Raw genomic sequence first — 24,958 nt, forward strand, 5'->3', positions numbered from 1 at the left:
TATTTATTTGTTTATTTTGGTCTCCACCTTTCATGCCAGAGGCTTTTCTCAGATATATGGAAATCCTTTGTTGTCTCTTCACATTGAGGGTGGATGACTAAGCAGCTGAGTGGGAACTTGGTGTATGGATGGGGCTTGAGAATTTTGAGATTTATTGAAGGATGGTCTACACAGGCTATTTGTTGGAGAATCCTTGTGTCAAATTTTTAGGTCTTTTCTATTGGTCTTTTCATTTTTTCTCTCCTCTCCTGTCTGAAGAATAGAGACATGGTTTCAGCACTCTAGAAGACATAGGGGCTGCACATTTAGCATTCAGTGGGCACTCAGTCACTTTATCCTCCTGTTTTCAGTCAAGTGCTCAAGCCCGCAGCTGTGTCTGGCACCCCTCAGTCCAGAGACAATCTGTTCTACCTTCTCCAGAAAATAAACTATCAGTTGTTCACCAGGGAAAGAAAAGGGCAGTGTGGAGTGAGGAAGGGGATGTGGGAATTGAACTGCTTTTTTAAGCAGCTTTTCACCAACCTGCCTTATTTAGCACCCTATACCTCTTCACCGAGAGTTCCAGAGATTCCTGTTGTAAATTTGGTAGTGTAGATCCCCTGCTAGCTTAGGATTCAGCTTTCTCAGAATTCTTAAGTCAGTTCTTGTGTATCCTCCTGATTGCCAGCTCTAAAAATTTTCCTGGTATTGTCTTCTTTCCTATTTTCTTGTCCTCGTAGATTTATGGGGGTGGAGGGAACACACGAAAAAACAAGCAAAGAAAATATTTACTGTGGTTATAGTGGGGTTTCGGGAAAGAAAAAACAGGACACATGTGTTTCATCTGCCATCTGGAGTCCGTGTTCTTTTCATCCTTCAAGGGCAACTGAGGTTGCATTTCTTCTAAAAGCCTACTTAGACTGCTCCAGGATTCGGTGGTATCTCCCTTCGCCGAAGTCCTCAAATGGACGAGTTGCGTCAAGTTTAGTGCATAATTATATTCAGCCTTGTTTTGTTTTCCTCTGGCTCCTAACTAGACTAACAGTAAGCTCCTTGAAGGCCAGGATGAGACTTTGTTCTGTGTCTACAGATCTCACTCTGGGAGGACAGGGCTTAATACTAGCACCCACCTTAATACATGTTGATTGCTTGGTTTTCTACTAAACAAAGAGTGAGCCTTATTTACTCTTTGTGAACCTGACTATGTTGTAACATATTTTCCTTGCCTCGCTGAATCTCTCTGCAAAGACGCTCAAAACTGCTTTTCAGGGAACCAGAACATAATCCCCTAGAAAATCACAGGCAAATACCTTCTAACTATGTCCTAAATCATGCTTGTTTTTCGAGTGTTGCTATTCACGAATTCCCTTATTTGTTTAAGGAAGCCATTGTTCTCCCAACCCTCCATGCTAAATCCCTCCTACCTCCTTCCTTTAAGATAGCTGATCTGTAGCGTAATAAAGGTCCTTCTTCCCTTTTCTATATAGTAGATGGCCGTGGTTTTTAATGTTGTATGGAAATGACTTTTCGTATGCATTGAAAATATTTTATTTGGAGAGAAGAGGAACAAATAAAGAGACACGATAATCACATTTTGTGTGGGAAGTTGTTCATGGGAGTTTTAATGAGATGTCATGATTCTTCCATAGGCAATACAACAGGCTGAAGATGGGCTCAAGGAATTGGATGCAGGAATCGTTGAGTTAAAAAGGCGTGGTGACAAGTTGCAGATTGAGCAACCTTCCATGCAAGAACTTTCCAAACTCCAGGTATAATTTTCTACCAGTAGTATTCAGCTTTAATAATACATCCTAACTAGAAGTCAAGAAAAAATTATTTTCTCTACGTTTTTGGTTTTTCTGTACAAAATTCATGTCGTGTAGGTCCTCATCTTTTTTCCAAGTAACTCTTTGAAAATTTTCTGAAACTTTCACCATAGTTAGTGCAATAAAATAAATTATATTCTCATGCTTCTAAGATCCTTTTTTTTTCCTGACATTTACTTTATTATTATTCTGATGGCTAAGCATTGTGAAGTGGTTTAGTTGTGTCATATTGTTTTCTACTCTAGAAAATATAGTTATCAATCCAACCTAGAAAAGTTAAAAGAGGGATCTCTACTGTGAAAAAACAAAATTCAACCCAGTAAATTTGAAGATCTAATTGCCTTTATTAAGCGATTTATGAATGAGGCGGCATCCCATCTAGCAAGTAGAGAGATATTCCGAGGAGTAATACCAAATGGAAGGTTTTTATAGGAAGGAGCGTGGGTCAAGGAAGTTATTAGCAAAAGGAAAGAAAGGATTATTTGGGTCCTGGACATTTTCTCTTTGAGGAGCAAGGAACTGACAAGGGATTTATCATGCACATTGCCTCTTCTTCCTCTGGAGCATGGAGAGGGCCCACGTGACAGATTACCTCATTGGTGCTGACCAGAAAATTCCAGACTAGTTGGTGAAGATTACAAATCTGGGGAAGGTCTACACTGCAATTAGGTTAGGTATTAAATCTAGGTTTGGAATCATGGGCTGTAGCACAAGTGACGCCATTTAGGGCCTGTGTTTTTCTCTTTAACTCTACCCTGTATTGTACTGTACCTCCAAAATTGTTTTAAAGAAAAAATACTGAAGCTAATACTTTTTAGAAAGTAGTGTTTTTCAGGTGTTCAAAATGATGGTTTATCTTTCATACCTGTTTGAATGGAGGCGAGAAATTGCTTCAACTGCAGAACAACAAAAAAATTAAACTAGAAGGCAGCTGAAATCTAAACAGTCTTCCTGGCATCCTTCAGGAGTAGAGAGTAACTTTGGGTTAATTTGCTTTCCTGGATCTGACACCTATAGACAAAATCTGATATTCGGGTGGTAGGGAGATAGTGGGATATTAGACCAGCAAAATTTAGCATTTGGTGGGCAACACAGTTAAGTTATATTAAGAAAAAATTGTGTACAGTGACACACACATATTAAGTTTTCTCTGCATGCCTTATTACAGAACTATTGAGGGATTAATAGTGTGAGTCCAATGCAGAGTCAAAAGTTCTTCCTTTTGAGAAAATAAAATAGCTCTATTTTAAAAAGAGCATTTTCATTTTAACTGTCTCATTCTGTTATCTAACATTTCATAATGTCATGAGCCCACTCCCCCCACTTTGTCCTTTTCTGACAGTTTTCTGACAGTGCCTAAATGTCAGGTGTGAGAATCAAACGTCATAGCTGTGAATAGGCATTAAAGTTGAACTTTTCCAGATTGAGCCATTTTGGCCTGCTAAACGTTAATGTGATACACTAATCGGGTCCATATGGCTCAAATAAATTTTGTGTTTGGTGTATCATCATCTCCTAAAAAGTCTTTCCAGTTTAAATAGTTATTTATTTACTCCACCACATTTGGCAAAAACGTTGCCTTTTTAAGTCATAAAGTCTTTCTGCTCACATTAAACTCCTCAATTTCTCTAACTCATTATTTGAGGAATAGTCCAAAATCTGATTATTATTTAGCAGACAAAATATGAAGGATACTATATTTAATTGCTCTAGAAATATATAAACATTGAGAACATTATAAAAATTAGAATGACATTTTCTTTGACATTTCCTTCAGCCACATGAACAATTTTTCAACATTTTAACCCCACATCTCTCCATAAACTCTTGACATCCTGAGAAGACAGTTGTCAAATGTACCTTGGGTCACTTCTAGGCAACATTTTTGCATATCCTTTGGAATGTTAAAATGTTTAGCTTAGCTCTTTTTTTTTTGCTGGGAAAGATTCACTCTGAGCAAACCTCTATTGCCAATCTTCCTCTCTTTTTTAATTTCCCTCCCAAAGCCCCAGTACATAGTTGTAGATTCTAGTTGTAAGTCTACTAAATCTTCTATGTGAGCCACCACCACAGCATGGCTACTGACAGACGAGCGGTGTGGTTCCCGACCCAGGAATTGAACCCCAGCCTGCTGAAGTGGAGCATGCCGAACTTTAACTGCTAAGCCATCAGGGCTGGCTCTAGCTTATCTTTTTTGAAAGAAGTTTTCAAAGTGAGCCTTATAAGAAGGACAGCTAGGTGACCGATGCAGAGCATCGCCATAGGTCAGATACCTGAAGGAGCATCCTTGGTTGGGTCATAGGCTTGGTAGAGAGGAGCCAAAACATGAGTTGAGAGTGAGTATTGCTGTCTCTGTTTCTTAGGACATGTATGATGAACTGATGATGACCATTGGCTCCCGGCGGAGTGGTCTCAACCAGAATCTTGCACTCAAGAGTCAGTATGAAAGGGCCCTCCAAGATCTGGCTGACCTGCTAGAAACTGGACGAGAGAAGATGGCAGGTGACCAGAAGATTATTGTGTCTTCCAAAAAAGAAGTGCAACAACTACTTGACAAACATAAGGTAAAAAAAAGAGAAAGAAAATGTCATTGTGAAAACATATTCTCATTCACTGATATATAGGTACTAAAACCTAATATTATGAATCTTTTATGAGTTCTTACTTGTATAAGTTACTTTTTATAATGGTCAACAAATGTGTATTCAAACCCACTGGCATTCAATAGCACAGAAAAATTATAGAAGATAGGCTTCTATAATTTTTTAAGTTAAAGAATACCAACCTTGCCAGTGATTTTAATTATCAGTCCCTCACTAATATTAGCCAGGCTTTCTCCCTTCATAAATTGCAACAAAGGGTTAACTCAGGGACTTTCGTCAAAGGAGCTTCATTCTTAACTCTGCTTTTTCCTTTGTGTCCTTTGTTCCCTTTTGTTCATTTAGTCCTCGGTGTTCTCTCTGGCTTCCCTTGTCCTGGCCAGGGACCCCTGGCTCTGCTCTGTGATGCAGAGCTGCCACTCAGCTCTGGGATGGGGTTTCTGTCTCTTCAGGCATCGCTTGGCTCTTCTTCCTCTAGTGGCTCTAGGCCTCAAGAGTTTCTTCCTGGGGACCACGAGTCCTTTACTACATAATCCAACGTGGTAGGCCTGAGATTGCTCTGTCAGTGTGTGCTGTAACCGAGTTCAGAGTAGATGCTCCTCCTTATTAAAGGAAGGCGTGTTGAACGCACACACACAATAACTCAGGCATTTTTAGCAGTGATTACAGCAAGAGCAATTTTGCCAGTCCAGAAACCCAAACTCCCAGACTGTGGGATTTTCCAATAGGGAAACTTTAAAAATCCCGTTGGGTTATAGATGGTTAACGTTCTACCATTATGGAGCTCCCTGGTGGCTTATAAAGGTGGATTTTTTTTGGAATTGTACTTCTTGCTATTTTTTCCCAGAGGTTTTTGTCCAAAACTTTGTAATTTATTAAAGCCTTATCATTTGGCTTTGAAAACATTGCTTTAAAGTTCACAGCTGGTTTTTCTCAAATCTTTGACCATAGCAATAAAATATCATCCTGAGTTATTCCAGAGGGGAAACTAGGATCGATGTGTATAAATAACAGAGAAATGAAGCTCAATAGATGGAGAACTCTAAAAGGAGTAGGCTGCCATTGAACAGACAACCCTCCTGGCCTTGAGAAGATCATCCAAGGCTGTCAGGGGGAGATGGGGTTGTAAAAGGAATATGAGCTTTCAGTGAATGTTGAGCTAAATGACCTCCAAGTTTTCTTCCAACTTTAAGATTCTATGATATAATAATTGTCGGTTAAAAATGATGATTCTAGCTTCTATTGACCAAACTTTTTTCTGAGGGAGAGCTCTACAGTGACCTTGAACATGTTACGTAGACTGCGTGGTTCAGTGTCTTCATCCGTAAAATGGGAAATAAAACTACCTACCTCACAGAGTTTTTCTAAGGATTAAAATTGTCAGTAAACTATATTGATAGAGTACCTGACATATAGTATGCATTAAACACTAGTATCAATTCCCAGTCCTTCAGTTCTACCCAGGGTGTTGGGAACAGGAAATGGGATAAGCCCTATCTCCCTCCTCTGGGGACTTATACACATAAAAAGTAACATTTCAGTGGCCGGCCCTGTGGCACCTTGGTTAAGTTCGCACGCTCTGCTTTGGTGGCCTGGGTTCGCGAGTTCCGATTCTGGGCGCGGACCTGCACCACTCATCAGACATGCTGTGATGGTGACCCACATACAAAATAAAGGAAGACTGGCACAGATGGTAGCTCAGGGCTAATCTTCCTCAAGCAAAACAAAGAGAAAGATTGGCAACAGATGTTCGCTTAGAGCAAATCTTCCTCACCAAAAAAAAAAAAAAAAGGTAATGTTTCAAACCACATTTGTACGATTGTGCAAGGCCTACAATTTTGTTGTGTGTAGCTATAATACGAGGGAAATTTAAAACTGTATAATACCAATCAGTATGTGTCAAGCTGTGCATGGCAGTGAGTATTAAGCGCAATAAGTGCTCTGGGAATTCAGAGAAGTAGGGCTCAAGCCCAGCCATAGAGGAAGGAAAGTCATGAATGTGTCCAGTGAGGATGCTGCGATAAGCACAGAGTGTAGCCAGAGGCCAACAATGGCGGAATGGGAGCTGATGTGTCCAAGGGACAAGGGAGGCCAGTTTGTGTGGTGGGGTTAGTGACAGTCCACCCAGATTATACAGGGATGAGGAATTTGGAGGGCAGAGGAGTTTTATCAGCAGCTGGTCACATATAAAGGGCTTTGTTTTGGGGAAAGAGTGTCTGCAGCCCAGTAGTGTGTAGGTGACTTGACTAGGGGGACAAGAGAGGCCAGTTAGGAGACCAGAGCCTCCGTCTCTGCAGAAAGTGGTGAGTGTGTGGGTAAGACGGTGGGCTGATATCCCTCACGTATTACCTGAGTGCATCAGCTTTCGTGTTTGAAGCAATTTTTCTCATAAGGTTGGATATGAATGAGTTGCTGACATCTTTCTACCTGAAAAATTGCAGGAATACTTTCAGGGCCTGGAATCTCACATGATCTTGACTGAAACACTCTTCAGAAAGATAATCAGCTTTGCAGTGCTCCAGGAAACTCAATTCCACACAGACCTGATGGCGCAGGCTTCAGCTGTGCTGAAACGGGCTCACAAGAGGGGTGTGGAGTTGGAGTACATTCTAGAGGTGAGACCATTGACGTGACACTTTCCCTACAGCAAACTCCCTACTGCAAACAGACCGTTAAGGCAAGACACATTTAGTCCTGCGATTTGCCTCATGTGACCGTGGAACTCTCTAGAACTCAGCGTTGTGTGGTGCCTTCTTCCTCTTATATTTCCTATTTATATTTGGATATAAATATAGCTCGATGACCTCTGACTTCAGACTGGGCATGACAATATTTGGAATTTTGATAGGCAAACTGAAAAACTGCTGACCTGTGCTATAAATTCTTGAAAAAGACTTCAAATGATTTAAAAAAGAGATTTTCCAATTTTCAGTAAAATAAAAATCCGAATTTAAGAATAAGTGATTTGAGAGTTCTTTTAGTAGAATGTTTATACTGTATACTCAAATTTTTAAATTTCCGTGGTTTTTTAAATTTGCAAACGTAATGCATTTAGTTTACTTACTATATGAAGTCAACGTGCTCATCCCTTTTACGTAAATCACATGTTCATCATCGATGTGGTAAAGAATGAATCCATGCATATCAGATGCCTACTGTGTTCCAGGTGCTCTGCATACATTATTCCACATAGTCCTCACAATGGACAAGAGAGTTATTATTATCCCCATTTATTTATTTATTTTTTTGAGGAAGATCAGCTCTGAGCTAACATTTGATGCCAATCCTCCTCTTTTTTTGTTGAGGAAGATTGGCCCTGGACTAACATCTGTGCCCATCCTCCTCTACTTTATATGGGAAGCCGCCACAGCATGGCTTGACAAGCGGTGTGTCAGTGCACGCCCGGGATCCGAACCTACGAACGCCCGGCCACTGAAGCAGAACGCGCACACTTAACCGCTTGTGCCACCGGGCCCGGCCCCTATCCCCATTTTTTTAATGTTTAGAATGAGGTTCAGAGAAATTTAGTAACTTGCCCATGCTCATACAGCTAGTTGGCAGATGCCAAAGCTTGTTCACCATGCTTTTCAGGATCACCATCTGATTACTTGCTTCAAAGCCATTTTTTGCTTCCAGAAACAAACCCTCAACACAAACGTCCCCAATGTAACTTTAAAGAGAATCTGTAAAGTGCATATTTTGCACACAAAGAGGACTGCTGTTCCTTGATGAGGATTTTTTAGCTCACAGACTCGTGTTGCATTTCTAGACGTGGTCCCATCTGGACGAGGACCGCCAGGAGCTCAGCAGACAGCTGGAAGCTGTAGAAAACAGCATCCCAAGTGTGGGTTTGGTGGAGGAGAGTGAGGACAGGCTCATCGACCGGATAACACTCTACCAGGTCAGCGTCCAAATGACATCTTAGGGTGAAAAGTTGCCATATTTCCTTTCGAAACTTTCCCATGGTTTTAACAGAATCTAAGCAAACTTGCAATCAAGTATTTTGTTAAGTACTTTTACTTTTATTTCAAGTTATTGACATTGTTGAAAACAGATAGCTTTTAAGTGTTTGCTTTATAATAGAACATAAAAAGGTCTTTTTTTCTTCTTTTTAATGAGAGCTCTTTTTGAAAATTCAGCCTCCACCAAGCATTTTTTTGTACTTTGTGCTGATGTCGCGTTATCTTGAAATAATTATAGTTTGTTGTTTTATAATAGAGCATTAAAAAGTCTTTCTTTCTTTTCTTTTCTTTTTTTTTTTAATGAGAGAGGGCTCTTAGTGAAAATCCAGCCTCCACCATGCATTTTGTGTAGTTTATGCTGGTGTCACACTATTCTCGAAATAATTATAGTTTGACAGTTCTAAATGCACCTAAAGTTACTACAAAAAGAGCTATAAAGAACATCTATACTTAGATATAGATGAAACATCTCAAAGTTTCCAGTGTTACTTGGGTGCAAATAGTTGAAGTTTGACTAACGGATATTGTGGGCACCAGGGAAATTATAATTCTTAAAGAGAAAAATTGCGTTATCCAAACTTTTGACCCAGTATTTTCAATTATTTTAGCATTTGAAATCCAGCCTTAATGAATACCAGCCCAAATTATATCAGGTATTGGATGATGGGAAACGACTTCTGATATCCATTAGCTGCTCAGATCTAGAAAGCCAGCTAAATCAACTTGGAGAACACTGGTTACATAATACCAACAAAGTGTCTAAGGAACTTCACAGATTGGAAACAATATTGAAACACTGGACCAGGTAATGCAATGACTATTTTGCAAATTTTTACACTAGTGCTGCAGAGTATTTATAAGGCTAGTGGATACAGGACTTGAAAATGATACGGTCCCTCTAGGAACCTGTCACATAGTTTAGAAAATAAAGGCAAATACAAAGCCCCCAGTTGGATTCTTGTAGAGTTGTACAAACATGTAATTAAAATTGGGCAGAGAGGCAAGAATTATGCAATACAGCTTACCTTTGATCTGGCATTCTCTCTTACCTATTGACTGTACATGGGTGGTCACAGTGAAACCTTAGAAGGAGAGAAGAAAGAGAAGGTGTGTTTTGAGAAGGTGAACTTTCTCCAGGGCAATGCGAGGTATTCACGGGAGGTGGAGGGTTGATTTTACATTATAAAATATTTCTATGCCACCTTTATGTCTAAGAACTTTTAATAACAATCATCTAATATTTTCTAAATAGCTCAATGTGAAGGAGTAGGAGAAAGATATTTTTATTTTCAGCTTAGAGATGGGAAAGGTGAAACTCAGAGAGTGACTTGCTTAAGGGATAAATATTAAGAGAAGAGAATTTGAGAGTGTCAACCCAGGGCATTATTCTCCCAAATCTATCGTGTCTCCTTTTAAAATTAGCCTTGGTGAATAACATGGGTTAGCAGAAAGTAGGAACTGGATATTTACTTAATAGCCTCATTAATATACTTACAGATACCAAAGCGAATCTGCAGATCTGATTCACTGGTTACAGGCTGCAAAAGACAGGCTAGAATTTTGGACTCAACAATCTGTGACAGTCCCACAAGAACTGGAAATGGTCCGTGATCATCTGAATGCTTTCCTGGTAAGCCTAAGAATCTAAGGCATTTGGTTCAATTTGATTATTTTCAGGCCTTTAGGTAAGGCCTGACCTACATGAGCAAAAAGGAAATCAGTTGTCAATGGATACACTTAATAAAAGAATTTTTCAATGATAACTATGTGTCTTGAATAATTATGCAAAATACTCGGGCTCAACATTGCCTCTTTAGTTTTCAAGTAATGGCTTCGTTGTTGGCTTCCATTCATGGCAAGGGTGTGCTTTTGTGTTCCTCTAGAGTGCTTACATAACTCCCTTTCAAGATGTAAAGAAAAATTGATTATGGAATAAGTTGATCTCTTTCCTTAAATGAAAGATCTGGCTAGTTAATCCTGATTTGAATGTTGCTACTTCTTTTAGGAGTTTTCCAAAGAAGTGGATGCCAAATCTTCCCTGAAATCGTCTGTTCTGAGCACTGGAAACCAGCTTCTTCGATTAAAGAAAGTGGACACGGCTGCCCTGCGTTCTGATCTGTCACACATTGATGGCCAGTGGACTGACCTGCTGACAAATATTCCAGCTGTGCAGGAAAAGCTCCACCAGGTATAGAAATAATCATTGGTTTCATTGGTAATAATCGATTTAAGCCATATTAGATGGGAAACTCTGTTGATCTGCTTTTGCTCACGAATTTAGATCAGCTTTGTCTTGCACATATTGTCTTTTCTCTCTTCCACTGTGTTGCATATTAGAAGTGAACTGTTCCACAAATGCCATATCTTCCAAGGGCTTCTTTATAGTTTGTGTGTATATTAGAATCCTCGTATGGCCTTGTTTAAATTCTTTGTTTTCTCATGAGTAAAATATGGGTAACTACAACTCCCTCATGCAATGAGTAGTTGTGAAGGTTCAATAACAATATATGTAAAATCTTACCTACAATAGCGCAACTGGCATTCAATAAATGAAGAGAAGTACGAGAGATAAGAAGCATATTTCTTATCTGGAAATATGCTTCTCTCCCCTAAACTCCCAGATATTTTATCTTTCTCTCTCTTTGGCCTTCATCACTGCGTACAAGATATGATCGATGTGTTTAATATAAATGTCTTATCCCTTTTAATCGGGAGCTAGACATTTCTAGACGGCAGGAAACATCCCACATTCATCTCTATATCTTTCTGCACCACATAAAAGTCCGTCAATATTTTAAATGACTGCTTTTGTTCCTCCAAATCGTTATAATAAGTATCTGCATAAATGTCTGATATAAGAAGCAAGAGTCAGAATTCTAAGTATATTTTACTTAAAGCCTGAAGAAATTGACCAGGCTCTCAGGAATAAATGTTAGAGTGCCAAAAATCTAGAAAATGATAGTTTGTAGCATGCTATTTTTCTTTCTTCTTTTAACATTCCTGAGTCATAATACACAGCAATTTTACAAGATAATTAATAAAATACATCTGTTGACTGTTTTGTAGTCAAGTTTTTTTTTTAACTCATAAAACTAGCTATAAAATACGAATAATATTTTCTTCTTGCTGGTGTTTTGATTAATTAGTTAATGTTTATACATATTTATAGTATTAGATGTCGAGTGAACATAAGATGACTATCATCGTTCCGTGTTTGTCTGATGTTTAATTTCAAGCTTCTCATGAGGTTATGATCCAAAAATGTCATTAAGAAGTGTTATCTCTTTTGGTACATTCATAAGAATTAATGTAGGGCTTTTAGGTTAACAGAAATTGGGTTTGAATTTTAACACTTGTGACTTGTTCACTCTCTTTCTTGGGCAGCTCCAAATGGATAAGCTGCCTTCTCGCCATGCCATTTCTGAGGTCATGACCTGGATTTCTCTCATGGAAGATGTTATTCAAAAGGATGAAGAGAATATAAAAAATTCCATAGGTTACAAGGAAATTCATGAATACCTTCAGAAATATAAGGTAATTAAACGTTTTTTTCGTTTTTAACTTTTCATATTTTAGGACAATTTTATTTCAAGGAACTGAAAAACTCAAATTATGGGAACCAGGTCTTGGAGTATATGTTTCATGCTTAGTGACCAGATAGGTGTACAAGAGTAAGGAAACTGTCTCCCTAGTTATAGGCATAGAAAAGTTTTCCAGTATCAGGAAAAATTTTGAATAAGATTTTGTGTCATTTTAAGAAATTGTAAAAATAAATACTATAATTTATAAATATTTTATAGTGAGATTATATAATTTATCAAATTCTGCATTGTCTACCTAAAATATGTATATTTATATTCAATATATTAATAAATTCAAATTTTTATAAATTTAAATTTAATATATTTATAAATTTATAAAGTCAATTTATATTTGATATGTTCATATATGATATATGTATTCAACTTCTGAAAATAATGAGTTATATGAATGTACACAAATTGTGCCATTTGGACTAAATCATGGAAATAATATTAATCTTAAGGTTACCTAAGGCTTTCCAACTCCCAATAAAATAGGAGATGTTTATATGTATAATCTTGTTTTCTTATTTTCTCCCTTCCCTTTTTAGGGTTTTAAGATAGACATTAACTGTAAACAGTTGACAGTTGATTTTGTGAATCAGTCTGTGCTACAAATCAGCAGTCAGGATGTGGAAAGTAAACGCAGCGATAAGACTGATTTTGCTGAGCAACTTGGAGCAATGAATAAAAGCTGGCAAATCCTACAGGGTCTAGTAACGGAGAAGGTAAGCCAAGCGGCCTCTGCTGTCCCTAGTTACATGAAGACTCCAAGAACAGGCACATTCTGTGAAGAAAACTTATTTCGCCAGTGGTGTGGCTACGCTCAGAACACGAATGCTTCTTGAAGAGAAAGCCACTGAAGGTTATATCACTGTAAACATTCTTCAGTCCTGTGAATTATTTTCTCTTATGGACCTTCTACTCTTTATGTATTGTGTTTTGTTTTAGTTTTTTAAAGATGCCTCTTGATTTCTTTTTCCTTTGCTTCAAGTTGACTTAAGTTCTTTGCTTGCTTACCAATCATAGCCATCAATTCACACTTTATAAAATTCATTTTTTAATCATATATGCAAGGAGCTATATTTTTAAAGAATTCTTAATTTGGAGGAAATAGTAGCTTGAGTAATTGGAGGAAATAGTGGCTTCTGTGCCAATGAATTGATTTCAAAAAATAAAATTGCAAATTTCATTATGTTTGTTCAGATCCAGCTGTTGGAAGGCTTATTAGAATCTTGGTCAGATTATGAAAATAATGTACAATGTCTGAAAACGTGGTTTGAAACCCAGGAAAAGAGACTAAAACAACAACAACGAATTGGAGATCAGGCTTCAGTTCAGAACTCAATGAAAGACTGTCAGGTAACTGGTCCTCATGGCTGATGTGCACTATTTCACAATTTCATGGCATATACCGAATGAATTTTCAGGCCCTGAGAGTTGAGAGTTGAATATTGAAAAAAGTTACGTTTGGTAATGAACTTCTCTGATTATGTGAGTTTGTGGAGTTTTTCTATTTGGTTTTATTCACTTGTTTTTATAATTTTAAATTAGAGAATTTTCAAACACACTCATAAGTAGAGAATGCTGCTCACCCCCATATACTGATCATTGGATTTAATAATTATCAGGATTTTGACATATTTGCCTGAATGATTTCTTTTCTTCAATATTTCATAGTGAATTCCAGACATCATGCCATTTTATTCCTGTATGCTACAATACACGTCTAAAAAATTGACATTTTCTTACATAATCATAATATCATTCTCACCACACACAAAAATACTTAACAATAACCCCTTAATATTATTTAATGCTCAACCCATACCGCTATTTCCTCAATTGTCTTTAAAATGTCTTTTTTGCAGTTAATTTATTCACATAAGAATACCATAGTGTCCACATGCTACATTTACTTGTTAGATCTCTTAAGTGTCTTTAATATTTTTTTAATACTATGAACTTGTTACAGAAACTGTAGAGTGGCCTCAGGTTCAGGATTCGCCAGTGTACTTTCTTAAGATGTCTTTAACGTGCTCCTCTGTATTTCCTATAAATTCGAATTAGCACTAGAGGCTTGGTTGGATTCGGGTTCAACTCTAATGAGCCAGTGCTTCACAAGTGACAATGTTACTTCCTACTGGGTCACGTCCGGAAGTACTCAGCATCATCTGTTTGTTCTACTGTTAGTGATGAGGATTGTGGGTTTAGGTGGAGTGGGCATACCCTAAATGTTTTCCAGTGACTTAGGGATACTTAATATTTCCTCAGGTATTCTTGTTTATAAAAAAGAAATGTGAGCTATTGCAGTTAATGCTGTAATAAATTAAAAAATATTCAATAATTCGTAATGTGTTACAGATGAGCTGTGATGGTTCTCTGTAGTATTTTCTAAGAACAATTGAAGACTCATTCTACAGACATGCTCCTCTCCCCAAATCTTATTTTTATATTCTAGATTTAAAAAAGAAAGTCCTATGGTAACTATCTTCCTTCCAACCAGCATTTTTTCTGTAAAGAGACATATATTTAAACGCTCAATCAAAGCTTTTTTGTTCAGAAAGGGAAAAGCGGATGCTCTTGTACTGGGCTGACAAGCAAATGGATTACAATTTCAAGGGTGTGTAAAAATGGCAAAGAAAACCATCATATAGAGAAATACCTTGAAATTAAAAAAAAATGCTTCACATCAGAAGACGGTGTAAAAGATTGCAGACCAAAAATATGCATCAACCGGTCTCATTGCATTTACAATTTTCCAGGGGCCAGTAGGATTGCTAATTTAGGCCATCAATTCTAATATGTACAAATAAGCCAGAATTTCAGAATCTTACTTTGAAGGACGAGAAGTCATACCTCTTGATGAGTTCCTAAGTTAAAATGTTTCCATTAAAATTAAAAGATAATTTAAGCGTTAACATTAGCAAGATTAGTGCTTCCTTGTTACATAGTTGTGATAAACTTTACTATTAAAAGATTGAAATAATACATTAATATAACTTTCCTTTTCCTTTTTTCTTCTCCCTCCTCTACTTTTCTTTTAGATTTCTTACTATTTTTTTCTTCTCTTGAATGTACTTTTTTTCCTGCCGCTTTCCGTTTTGTTTCTTTTCATGTAACATGTCTTCTATTTAGCAGAGAGAGACATCAATATCTGGAAAATGTAGCAGAAGCTTGGCCAAGTTTTACTCCTTTTTGGACCCAAATTTTAGTCTCCCCAAGGGACACACCAGGCCATGTCAAGAGGGAAAGCTTGAAGCATGGTTTAGAGAACTCTACACCAATGCCAATTTGTGATTTCAGATGAAAAGTCATTTTTTTGAAACAAAGAACAGAATGAAAGTAGCCCACACAGTTATTTTGGGGCATCACATATAAATCTCAATGGTCTAACTGGCAGGTTCTATTTGGCAGTACTTTGATAAAAATTTATTGTTATTTTTGAGAAATGGTTCCTCTGGACCAAAGTGTGAAATTCAAGCCAGTATGCTTAAATCCGTGACTGGATTCAAGCTTTATTTTGTTTAAAAAATCTTGAATATTTTTCCACTCTTTCAGAGGTGATTTATTAATTTAAACCAACATAAAAACTTATATTTATGAATTAAATCAAGTTAAGAATGATTTATTATAGCAAAAAATGTTAGGTTTGGCTTTTCCCTTCATTGATCAGAAACAGAATCATCTTTTCATTATTATTGAAAGGAAAGGAAAACACACCTTTATTTTGCACGAAATATATATTTCAGTCCTGTTTCCCTCCTGAGTTTTGCTTTATGCCAATATAAATGTGCAGGGCATTTTAGAGATGTGTTTCTAAGCAATGGATCATTCGTTTAATATTGCTCGCTAAAAAAGTTAATATCTGTGAATAAATAAGGATAAATTTATTTCAAGAGGTTGAATTTTAGAATCATATTAAAGGTATATTGGAAGGATTGTTTATGGTTATTTAATCTTTTAGAGAAATAGAGAGAAAAATCCTTAAATAGTTAATTATGTTTTCTATACTGCATAAAGGACCTGTAACCCCACTAATCACTATCTTCATTCTCTGGTTAGTTATCAAAGCTGTCAAAATATTGACAAAATTATAAAATGGAAATGAAACAATAATATTAAAAACAAAAACGATCTCTTCAGGCTACTAATTGCATAAATTTCTAATTAATACATCAAGACAAAAATAGCTGCATGATAATTAAGGAGACAAAAATAAATACATTTGCACTGAAGCGTGGCAGATTACCAAATGGCTGAATATAATAATACTATCTTACATTTGCCTAGTTTTTAGCAGCTTAAAGGATAGCTCATATATACGTATCCAATGTTATCCCTTTGAGGTAAGCAAATGTCTTATTATTCCTATTTTATAAATGGGGTAGAGAGTGAATAAAAGGTTGGACCACACAGAAACAAAAATAAAAGAGGGACAACATTTGTAATTAATACAGCAGAGACTGGATTCCTCACTGTAGCCTGTCAATAGGACTACCCAATCCCAATATTGTTATCCATATGTGGATCTTGAGAGGGAAGTAAAAAAAAAAATCTTTTTTACAGAATTGAGACATCATCCAGACTTAAAATATTTTGGAATTTTCTTCACTCTAATCTCCAGGGCCTGCACATCCACATATCTAGTTCTAGGAGTGTACTTCTGAATATGAGAATGTAACCATGCCTTAATATATGGCTTGTCACATCACCCCAATAGGGGGATTACTTCCTCTCCACCAATTCACGTCCAGATGACACGCCTCCAGCGCTTGGCTGGGACTCAGTAGGCTCCGAAGGCTTGGGTGCTAATCCCAAGATTAATAAAGATTCTGATTTTCCATCTGAAGAAACAGAAATCCAGTGGAAGTTTCTAACTTATCCAAAGTGGCACAGCTCAACAGTAGCAAAAATGTAACTAAATCTCAGATACTAGGCCCAGAATACCATTCTATCCCATTTCACCCTATGGGCTAGGACTGTGTAACCTGTCCAACACCGAGATACAGTAGTCCCCCCTTATCCATGGTTTCACTTTCCGCAGTGTCAGTTACCCAAGGTCAACCACGCTCCGAAAGTATTAAGTGAAAAATTCCAGAAATAAACAATTCATAAGTTTTAAAGTGCACATGGTTCTGAATAGCAGAGTGATGAGATCTTGCGCTGTCCCAGTGTGTCCCGCCCGGGACATGAATCGTCGCTTTGTGGCGCAGATCCACCCTGCATCCACCAGCTGCTCTTTAGTCACTTAGTAGTTGTCTCGGGTATCAACTCGACTGTTGCGGTATTGCTTCTGTTCAAGACACCCTTATTTTGCTTAATAACAGCCTCAATGCACAAGAGTAGTGATGCTGGCAATTGGGATATGCCAGAGAAGCCATAAAGTGCTTCCTTTAAGTGAAAAGGTGCAAGTTCTCCACTTAATAAAGAAAGAAAAAATATCATATGCTGAGGTTGCTAAGATCTTTGGTAACTTTTATAACAGTGTATTGTTGTAATTGTTCTATTTTGTTATTAGTTGTTGTTAATCTCTTACTTTGCCTAATTTATAAATTAAACTTTATCATAGGTACGTATGTAGAGGAAAAAACATAATAGGGCTCGGTACCATCCATGGTTTCAGGCATCCCCTGGGGGTCTTGAAGGTATCCCCTGCAGATAAGCGGGGGACTACTGTACATGCATTTAAGAATATAAGTCACGGGCCGGCCCCATGGCTCAGTGGTTAAGTGCGCGCGCTCCGCTACTGGCGGCCCGAGTTCGGATCCCGGGCGCGCACCGACGCACGGCTTCTCTGGTCATGCTGAGGCCGCATCCCACATACAGCAACTAGAAGGATGTGCAACTATGACATACAACTATCTGCCGGGGCTTTGGGGAAAAAAAGGAGGAGGATTGGCAATAGATGTTAGCTCAGAGCCGGTCTTCCTCAGCAAAAAGAGGAGGGTTAGCATGGATGTTAGCTCAGGGCTGATCTTCCTCACAACAACAACAACAAAAAGAATATAAATCATGTTACCATTTCCGACATATATTTCTTTGTTTGTAGCTTCTTAAATTACATGGTGCCATTTCCTTATCTATTAGGTAATCAAATTTTACTTTTTTAAAGTTATGGTAATATCTTATGGAATAAAAAGACTATTTTAAAAATATAAATGTAGGAAGAAGTATTGCTGTGGAGACTCTTTCCTGAGAATGATAAGCTTTTTGGATTAGAAAAGATTTTTTAAGATATGAAACTATAATGGCTCCATTTCAGTGTACCCCAGAGTTCTATAATAGAACAATTTAAAATGGCTATTTTTTAATCTTTCAGGATCTGGAAGATTTGATTAAAGCAAAAGAAAAAGAGGTAGAGAAAATTGAGCAGAATGGACTTGCTTTGATTCAGAACAAGGAAGAAGAAGTCTCTGACGTTGTCAAGAGCACGCTACGGGAACTCAACCAAACCTGGGCAAATTTAGACCACATGGTAATATTGCTCGTGAAGAGCTGGCTGCAAGACTGTGTTTACCATCTCATGTCCAAACATGACATGGGTTTTGATTTTCCTAAAGTAACTGAGTAAATAATTACGGAATCCATACATCATCTCTTTCTACGGCTAAGTCCACTTTATTAACCTCTTTTTTAAAAAGTCTAGCTTTGGATGTTCCTATAATACACACTATTATGAACACTACTCTCTTAATTCTCTCATCCATTCCCATGTGCATAGATAGCATCTAGGCACAGACAATTCTCAAATGTGTATCCCCAGCCTGGATTTCTCTCCTAAACTCTAGATAGAGACAGAGAGAGAGAGGGAATCCGTTGACATCTCTTGCATGACCAGTTGACATCTCAAATTTCCATGCCCAAACCAACTCTTCTTCTTCCCCCACAAACCTATACTTTCTGCCATCTCGATGACAACTCTACCCTTCCAGTTGCTTAGGCAGAAAATCTTGGGATCCTTCTTTGCTCCTCTCTTTCTCTCATCCCCCAAATCTAGTCCATCAGCAATCTTGTCAGCCCTATTTTCAGAATGGAGTTAGAATCCAACCTCTGCCCCCATCTCTGCAACCAGCACCCAGGTCTAAGTCACCATCATGACTTGCCTTGATTATTTCAATGGCCTCCTAAATAGTCTCCGTGATGGAGAGGTCCTGTTAAAATCAGGAAGTCAGATCACACCAGTCATCTGCTTAAATCGCCCCAGTAGCTTCTTGTCTCATTCAGAATGAGGCCGAAACCTGATGAGGGCCTGAAGGCTTGTATGACCTGACCTTCCGTGATCTCTCTGACCTCGTCTGTTGCTACTGGTTCATTTTGCTTCCAGTCTCTCCCTGCTCTTGAACTCAACATGCACGTTCCACACTCAGGGACTTTGCACTGGCTGTTCCTCTGCCTGGAACACCCTCTCCCAAATACCCGCATGGGTCACTCCCTCTTTTCAAAGTCTTTGTTCGAATTCACCATCTCAGTGAGGGCTTCTCTGACCACCTTGTTTTGAATGACAGCCTCTGCATCCCCACCTCACGCTTCCTGACTTTCTTCTCTGCTTTGGCTTTTATCTGTATCTAACATATGATATAGTCTACTTGTTTGTGTTAAATTTCTCTCACTAAAACGAAAGCTCTGTGAAGGCATTTGATAAATATGTGCTGAGCGGAGTGCTGAATGCTCCAATGGTAAGAATACATGCAACAACAAATATTGTTCTGCACACACGTGTCCAAGTAGTTATTATCCATGCTTCACAGAGATGGGAGCTGAGGCTCAAACAGGTTAGAGGACAGGGACCACTGACCTACAGCAAGCAGCTTCTATAGCGTTTATATTCTCCAGGTGCAGCTTTCTAGTCTGTCCTTACCTTATCTTTAACCCAATTTTAAATCTGTGCTATTTTATTCATTTTTATAAATCATCACAAATTTTTGGAAACAATTTACCATAGAAGCAAATTAAGTGATTCTCTCATAGAAACGTCTTCTCGTTAAAAACAAACAAAAATAATACAAAGAAGAAATAGACTTTAAAAATTCTCATTGACCTCCTAGCCTCCTTTTCATGTCCGGTTCTGACGTTCATGGTGGGCTGGGCACCTGTCTGCACCTGTGGGCATTGCCTCATTCCTGAGGGAGCACTTCCTTAGTCCTTTGGCCCATTAGATAGTATCTCGATTGGTTTCAGCATGTTTTCTTTATGCTAAGAAGAAAAGCAGTGAATGCAGGTGCAAATTAATTTATATGATCTCCTTTCTTAATTATAGCCATACTTAGTCCATATTCAAAAGATTACATTTGGAAGATCAGAGGCCAAGAAGTCCAAAGTAGATAACTTTTTAAATGATATAGACCAAACTAAAAACAACTTTTCTATTGCAGATAAGTATAGGGAAAGAATGTTCTAGTTCTTGGATATTTTGTCTTTAGATATTCATTTGAGTGTGTATGTGTGCATATATGAGATAGATAGATGATAGATTAACAGATTGATAGATAGATATAGGTAGGTAGGTAACTAGGTAGGTAGATAGATAGATAGATAGATAGATAGATAGATAGGTAGATAGATAGATAGAAAGAAGATAGATAGATAGGTTTCATTTCTTGGGACCAGGCTGCCTAGTTTCCAGTCTAGATATCTCACATTCTAACAGTATGATCTCAGGTGATTTTCATAACCTCTTTGAACCTGAGTTTCCTCATCTATAAGATGAGGATAATGATTTTATGGGGATAAGGTTGTTATGAGGATTAAATGAGTTAATGCATTTGAAACATTCACTTAATATATTTTCTAAACTGTGGTATTAAATATATTGACCTTTTATCACTTTTATGTTATGTAGATATATATAATTATATACCTTATATTATATCTAAAGGTTTATATTATATTATCATATATAATATATATTTTTATATACAATAATAAAAAGAAAAGCCATATATTATATAATTATATATTATAGGTTTATATTGTAGGTATTATAATACTTTATATTATGTACTTTATATAATACTTTGTATTGTATAATAGGTTATATATATCACCTTTTTAGGCATTTTAACTTAGACTGTGTTCCAAAGTATGAAAGGCATATGTTTCAATGTTGCTACATCTTACTTTTCAAATCTTTTTTTTTAGTTTGAGTTGATTCATAATGCCTGAAACCCTGATGAACTTCTTAAATGTTAATGTTTTTTCCATCAGTTAAATATATATCCCATCATTTTAAATATTATGCAATGATAAGAAGCGTTGGTCTCTTTCAAAAGGTCGGGCAGTTGAAGATACTGTTGAAGTCCGTGCTGGACCAGTGGGGCCATCACAAAGTGGCCTTTGATGAGCTCAACAGTAGCCTCATGGAGGCCAGATACTCTCTCGCCAGGTTCCGGCTGCTGACTGGCTCTTTAGAGGCTGTGCAAGTTCAGGTAGACAGTCTTCAGGTAAGGAATGAGTTTAAGCCATCCTTAACGTTCTTCTTCGTTTGAGAAAATCAAAAACTTAGCAGATTTTTTGGAATATTGCTGTATATTATTTACACTTAATTATTTTAAAAATATTTAAAATTAACTTTACCTGTTTGATTTGTTACTTAATCAGACTTGCCTGTGGATCTCAAATTCTGGATTAGCTGGTGTATAACTAAATGATTTTTTCAATTCTGTTACGTAAATATCCTCATGAATGTATTGTATAAAATGATTTCGTACCCAACCTACCTCCTTGATCCATTGTTGCTGCCTTTTATGTCTTTCCTTTCTCTTTTTATCCTGCTTCTCCAAACATATTCTAAGGGATTAAAAAGAAAACAAAGAAAAAAATAGCAAAAGTGGTAAATTTTTTAACTATTAAGTTGTTTTCTTTTCATTCAGCATATTTTCAGTGGTCTATCCAATGTCTACACCTAACCCTCTTTTTCTAGCATTTACTGCTTGGTTTTCTGTGTGTCCTTTATCATTGTATTCATCTAGAATGGCGTCGCTGCTGTTTGACTTAAACACAGCACCCTCTCCTATTTCAGGTCACTGCCCTTAAATTACCTGCTGCCCTCACTCCCCTGTGTATCTGGGCACTGGGCACTCTTACCTGTCACCGTTCTTTCTCCCTGGCTAAATAATGCAGGCTATGGGATGGGCCGGGCAGGCCGCCGAGGGATGGGATACCAGCAAGAGCCCAGCATGTACCCTCCTTATATCACTCCACTTCCCTGGCTTGGCAATCAAAGTTTATATCATGCTGACCTCATATGCAGACTTGCTGAAGGGAATTTCTTTTTTAGGGGGGTGGGGCAGAAGGGAGGAAAAATAAAATGTGTATATATAATTTCTTTCAACCTTAAATACTTGTTGAGAATACTAAGAATCGTTAAAACTTATTAAGTTTAAAAACACACTTTATAACTTTGAGGAGGTTAGATGTACTTTTAATTTAGCCTATTCTGTGTTTAATACCTGCAAATGCTATCTTAAGATATGAAAGGATTCAGGGTCTTTTCCTTGCATATTTTGATTTGATGGCAATCAGATATCAGTGTTAAAGAGGACTGGATTTTTGTAGCCTACTTCACCTATGGAGTTTTCCTAAAATTGAGTCTATCACTTCAGCAGTATTTCCAGGGAAATATCTTTCTTCAAGTTCTTTCACTGGCCCTTGGTAGAAGACTCTGCCAAGGCTATAGCCTGTCTAATAAATATTCCTTGGAAGGAAGAACACCCAGAGGTAGAACTTAGAGATGATACTCAGAAAGCCCTTGACTTCTTAAAGTCTAATTATCAGGAGGTTCTGGTAGAACAACTCTAGGTACTTAATAAAATAGACACCTGGGTATTGACTTGTAGCGGCAAAGAGAACCACAGTGCAACATATTACGCGAATACCACCACCATAGCTTCCCACTAGATGATGGACAATGATCCCCTATGTAACCTTTTACAGCAGCATTCCAGATGCCACTATAAGAAGGCTTAATGGTTAAGAGTCTCTTCTCACACCAATAGGAACAAAATCATAAAAGAGAAGAAATGGTTATCTAACGAAAGCTTATGAGGCATTGGGGCAAAGTCATGGCTTATGTATTTTTATGTGCATATTTATGGAGACAACTATAAATTACTTTTAAATTTTATGATTAGAATTTAGATCCTGTCATGTCATCTGTGGCACTTTTTCTTTGGGCAGAATCTTCAAGATGATCTAGAAAAACAAGAAAAGAGCTTAGAGAAATTTGGCTCTGTCACCAACCAACTATTAAAAGAGTGTCACCCACCTGTGACAGAAACTCTTAGCAATACACTGAAAGAAGTCCATATGAGGTATGGAACATGCTAATTTTACACTGTTATGCATTATTTATATCACAACCTTATTATAAATAATGATACAATTAAAACTTGCTGGCATTTTGAATGTGAGCTTTATTGTTGAGCTCTATTCTTTTAATGTTTTAATTTTCACAAAATGAATTTAAGGGTAAGTAAATGTACCGAAGATATTTAGAAAGAAATTAGAACTGCTAAATACCCCAGATTGACCTCAGTCCTACTATCTACCCTTGAGATATGAGTGTGAAATGTTACTTTTTATGATGTTAGATAGAAATGAGACATCCTTGCATTATTTCCATATTCATGTGAACCAAGATCATGAAAAATAAAACAGTAAATAATAGCGTTTGGTGAGAGGTGGTAATCTGCCCTTGAGTGTTGGCTGTTGTTTCCAGATGGAATAACTTACTGGAAGAGATTGCTGAGCAGCTGCACTCCAGCAAGGCCCTACTTCAGCTTTGGCAAAGATACAAGGACTACTCCAAACAGTGTACATCTACAGTTCAGCAGCAGGAGGATCGAACCAATGAGCTCTTGAAGGCAGCCACTGACAGGGACATCGCTGATGATGAAGTTGCTACATGGATTCAAGATTGCAACGTATGTTCAGAAACTATGGTGCTCTCCCGGCATACCTTTCTTAGGCTTCGCAAGCTTAGCAGGGCTAGTCCTGATGTGTGTAAGCTTTCAGTCTGTCTGAGTATGTGAGACAACTATCCAAAAATAATTGTTTGAAGTATCAAAGAGCCTGCTAGGTTTTCAGAACACAGTTACACATGTATCAGATTTAAGAGGCCCTCCCATTGTTTCATTTTTTTAAGATGAGTTGTTTTCCCGTTTTTCCTAATGGGATACAATCCATGTGAAAGGTTTAGGGTATCTGTTTTTACAGAGATGGTCAATACAAGAAATGACCATATGGCGAGTAATGTTATATTTTTTAAAAATCCACTGTTAAAGGTATTATCCATTTAGGGTCATTATCTCTTATGTAAGCATCAACATTGTTTCTTCTAAGAATTTAATGGTAGAAAGAAGCCTTTCACTCCTGATTTATGGATATGCTTCTTTTTAATAGCTTTTTAATATTTCTTCTTTTCACTGTAATTGCCAATAACCTACTTAAGGTTTTCAAGAACTATTCTTCTCTTGTTTCACCCATTACGTGGTTCTTACTATTTGCCCTTATTTGTCTTTATTTTAATGAACTTGTTTCAAAGATCTTCTAATAAACTTTCCCCAATCAGTTTATTAGAATTAGGCAAGTTATAAAAAGCACATAAATCAAAGTTTAACTGGTTCTAATACCTTCACATGAATAATGAATGATCACTTTAAAGCTCAAGTTTAATATTTAAAGTAAAGATAATTCAGTGCTTTTTTTTTTTCCTTCCACATAGTTTTTCCTCACAAGATTGGTCATTTTCAATTTTCAGTCCTCCTGAGTTGAGACATACCTGTTTTAGAGTGTAGGGATCCATGTTATTTCTGTGGATTTTCTAATCTCTGTGTCAAGATTAAAGTTGCCCTTTGCTTCTCTTCCTCTCTCAGCAGTGACTGCATAGGCAGAGCAGCTGTGCTCTCTCCACCATGGGTGGTGGGGCATCAGGAGCAGGTAGAAGAACCAGTCGTTTGTCATCTCTAAGTGATAGATGGAAACCAGAAACAGGGGATTTCCATTGGCTT

The 24,958-nt window shown here is 37.4% G+C and overlaps 1 protein-coding gene across 3 annotated transcripts in view; it reads left to right on the forward strand.

The window, feature by feature from the left end:
* The window catches only part of SYNE1 (spectrin repeat containing nuclear envelope protein 1), a 452,863-nt gene that overhangs the window by 333,977 nt on the left and 93,928 nt on the right, over nt 1–24,958 (forward strand). For all 3 annotated transcript variants that reach the window (XM_087425127.1, XM_087425124.1, XM_087425125.1), the window contains 14 exons: nt 1,629–1,748; nt 4,169–4,369; nt 6,847–7,020; nt 8,175–8,306; nt 8,976–9,172; nt 9,865–9,997; nt 10,373–10,555; nt 11,752–11,901; nt 12,500–12,676; nt 13,155–13,310; nt 18,271–18,426; nt 21,221–21,391; nt 23,127–23,260; nt 23,668–23,872. In XM_087425127.1, the coding sequence (XP_087281253.1) occupies nt 1,629–1,748; nt 4,169–4,369; nt 6,847–7,020; nt 8,175–8,306; nt 8,976–9,172; nt 9,865–9,997; nt 10,373–10,555; nt 11,752–11,901; nt 12,500–12,676; nt 13,155–13,310; nt 18,271–18,426; nt 21,221–21,391; nt 23,127–23,260; nt 23,668–23,872 (2,289 nt within the window). The remainder of the gene's footprint in view (nt 1–1,628; nt 1,749–4,168; nt 4,370–6,846; nt 7,021–8,174; nt 8,307–8,975; nt 9,173–9,864; nt 9,998–10,372; nt 10,556–11,751; nt 11,902–12,499; nt 12,677–13,154; nt 13,311–18,270; nt 18,427–21,220; nt 21,392–23,126; nt 23,261–23,667; nt 23,873–24,958) is intronic.

This window comes from Ceratotherium simum, chromosome 38 (assembly GCF_057802395.1).
Source record: "Ceratotherium simum simum isolate JZ-2026a chromosome 38, ASM5780239v1, whole genome shotgun sequence".
NCBI classification, from domain to species: domain Eukaryota; kingdom Metazoa; phylum Chordata; class Mammalia; order Perissodactyla; family Rhinocerotidae; genus Ceratotherium; species Ceratotherium simum.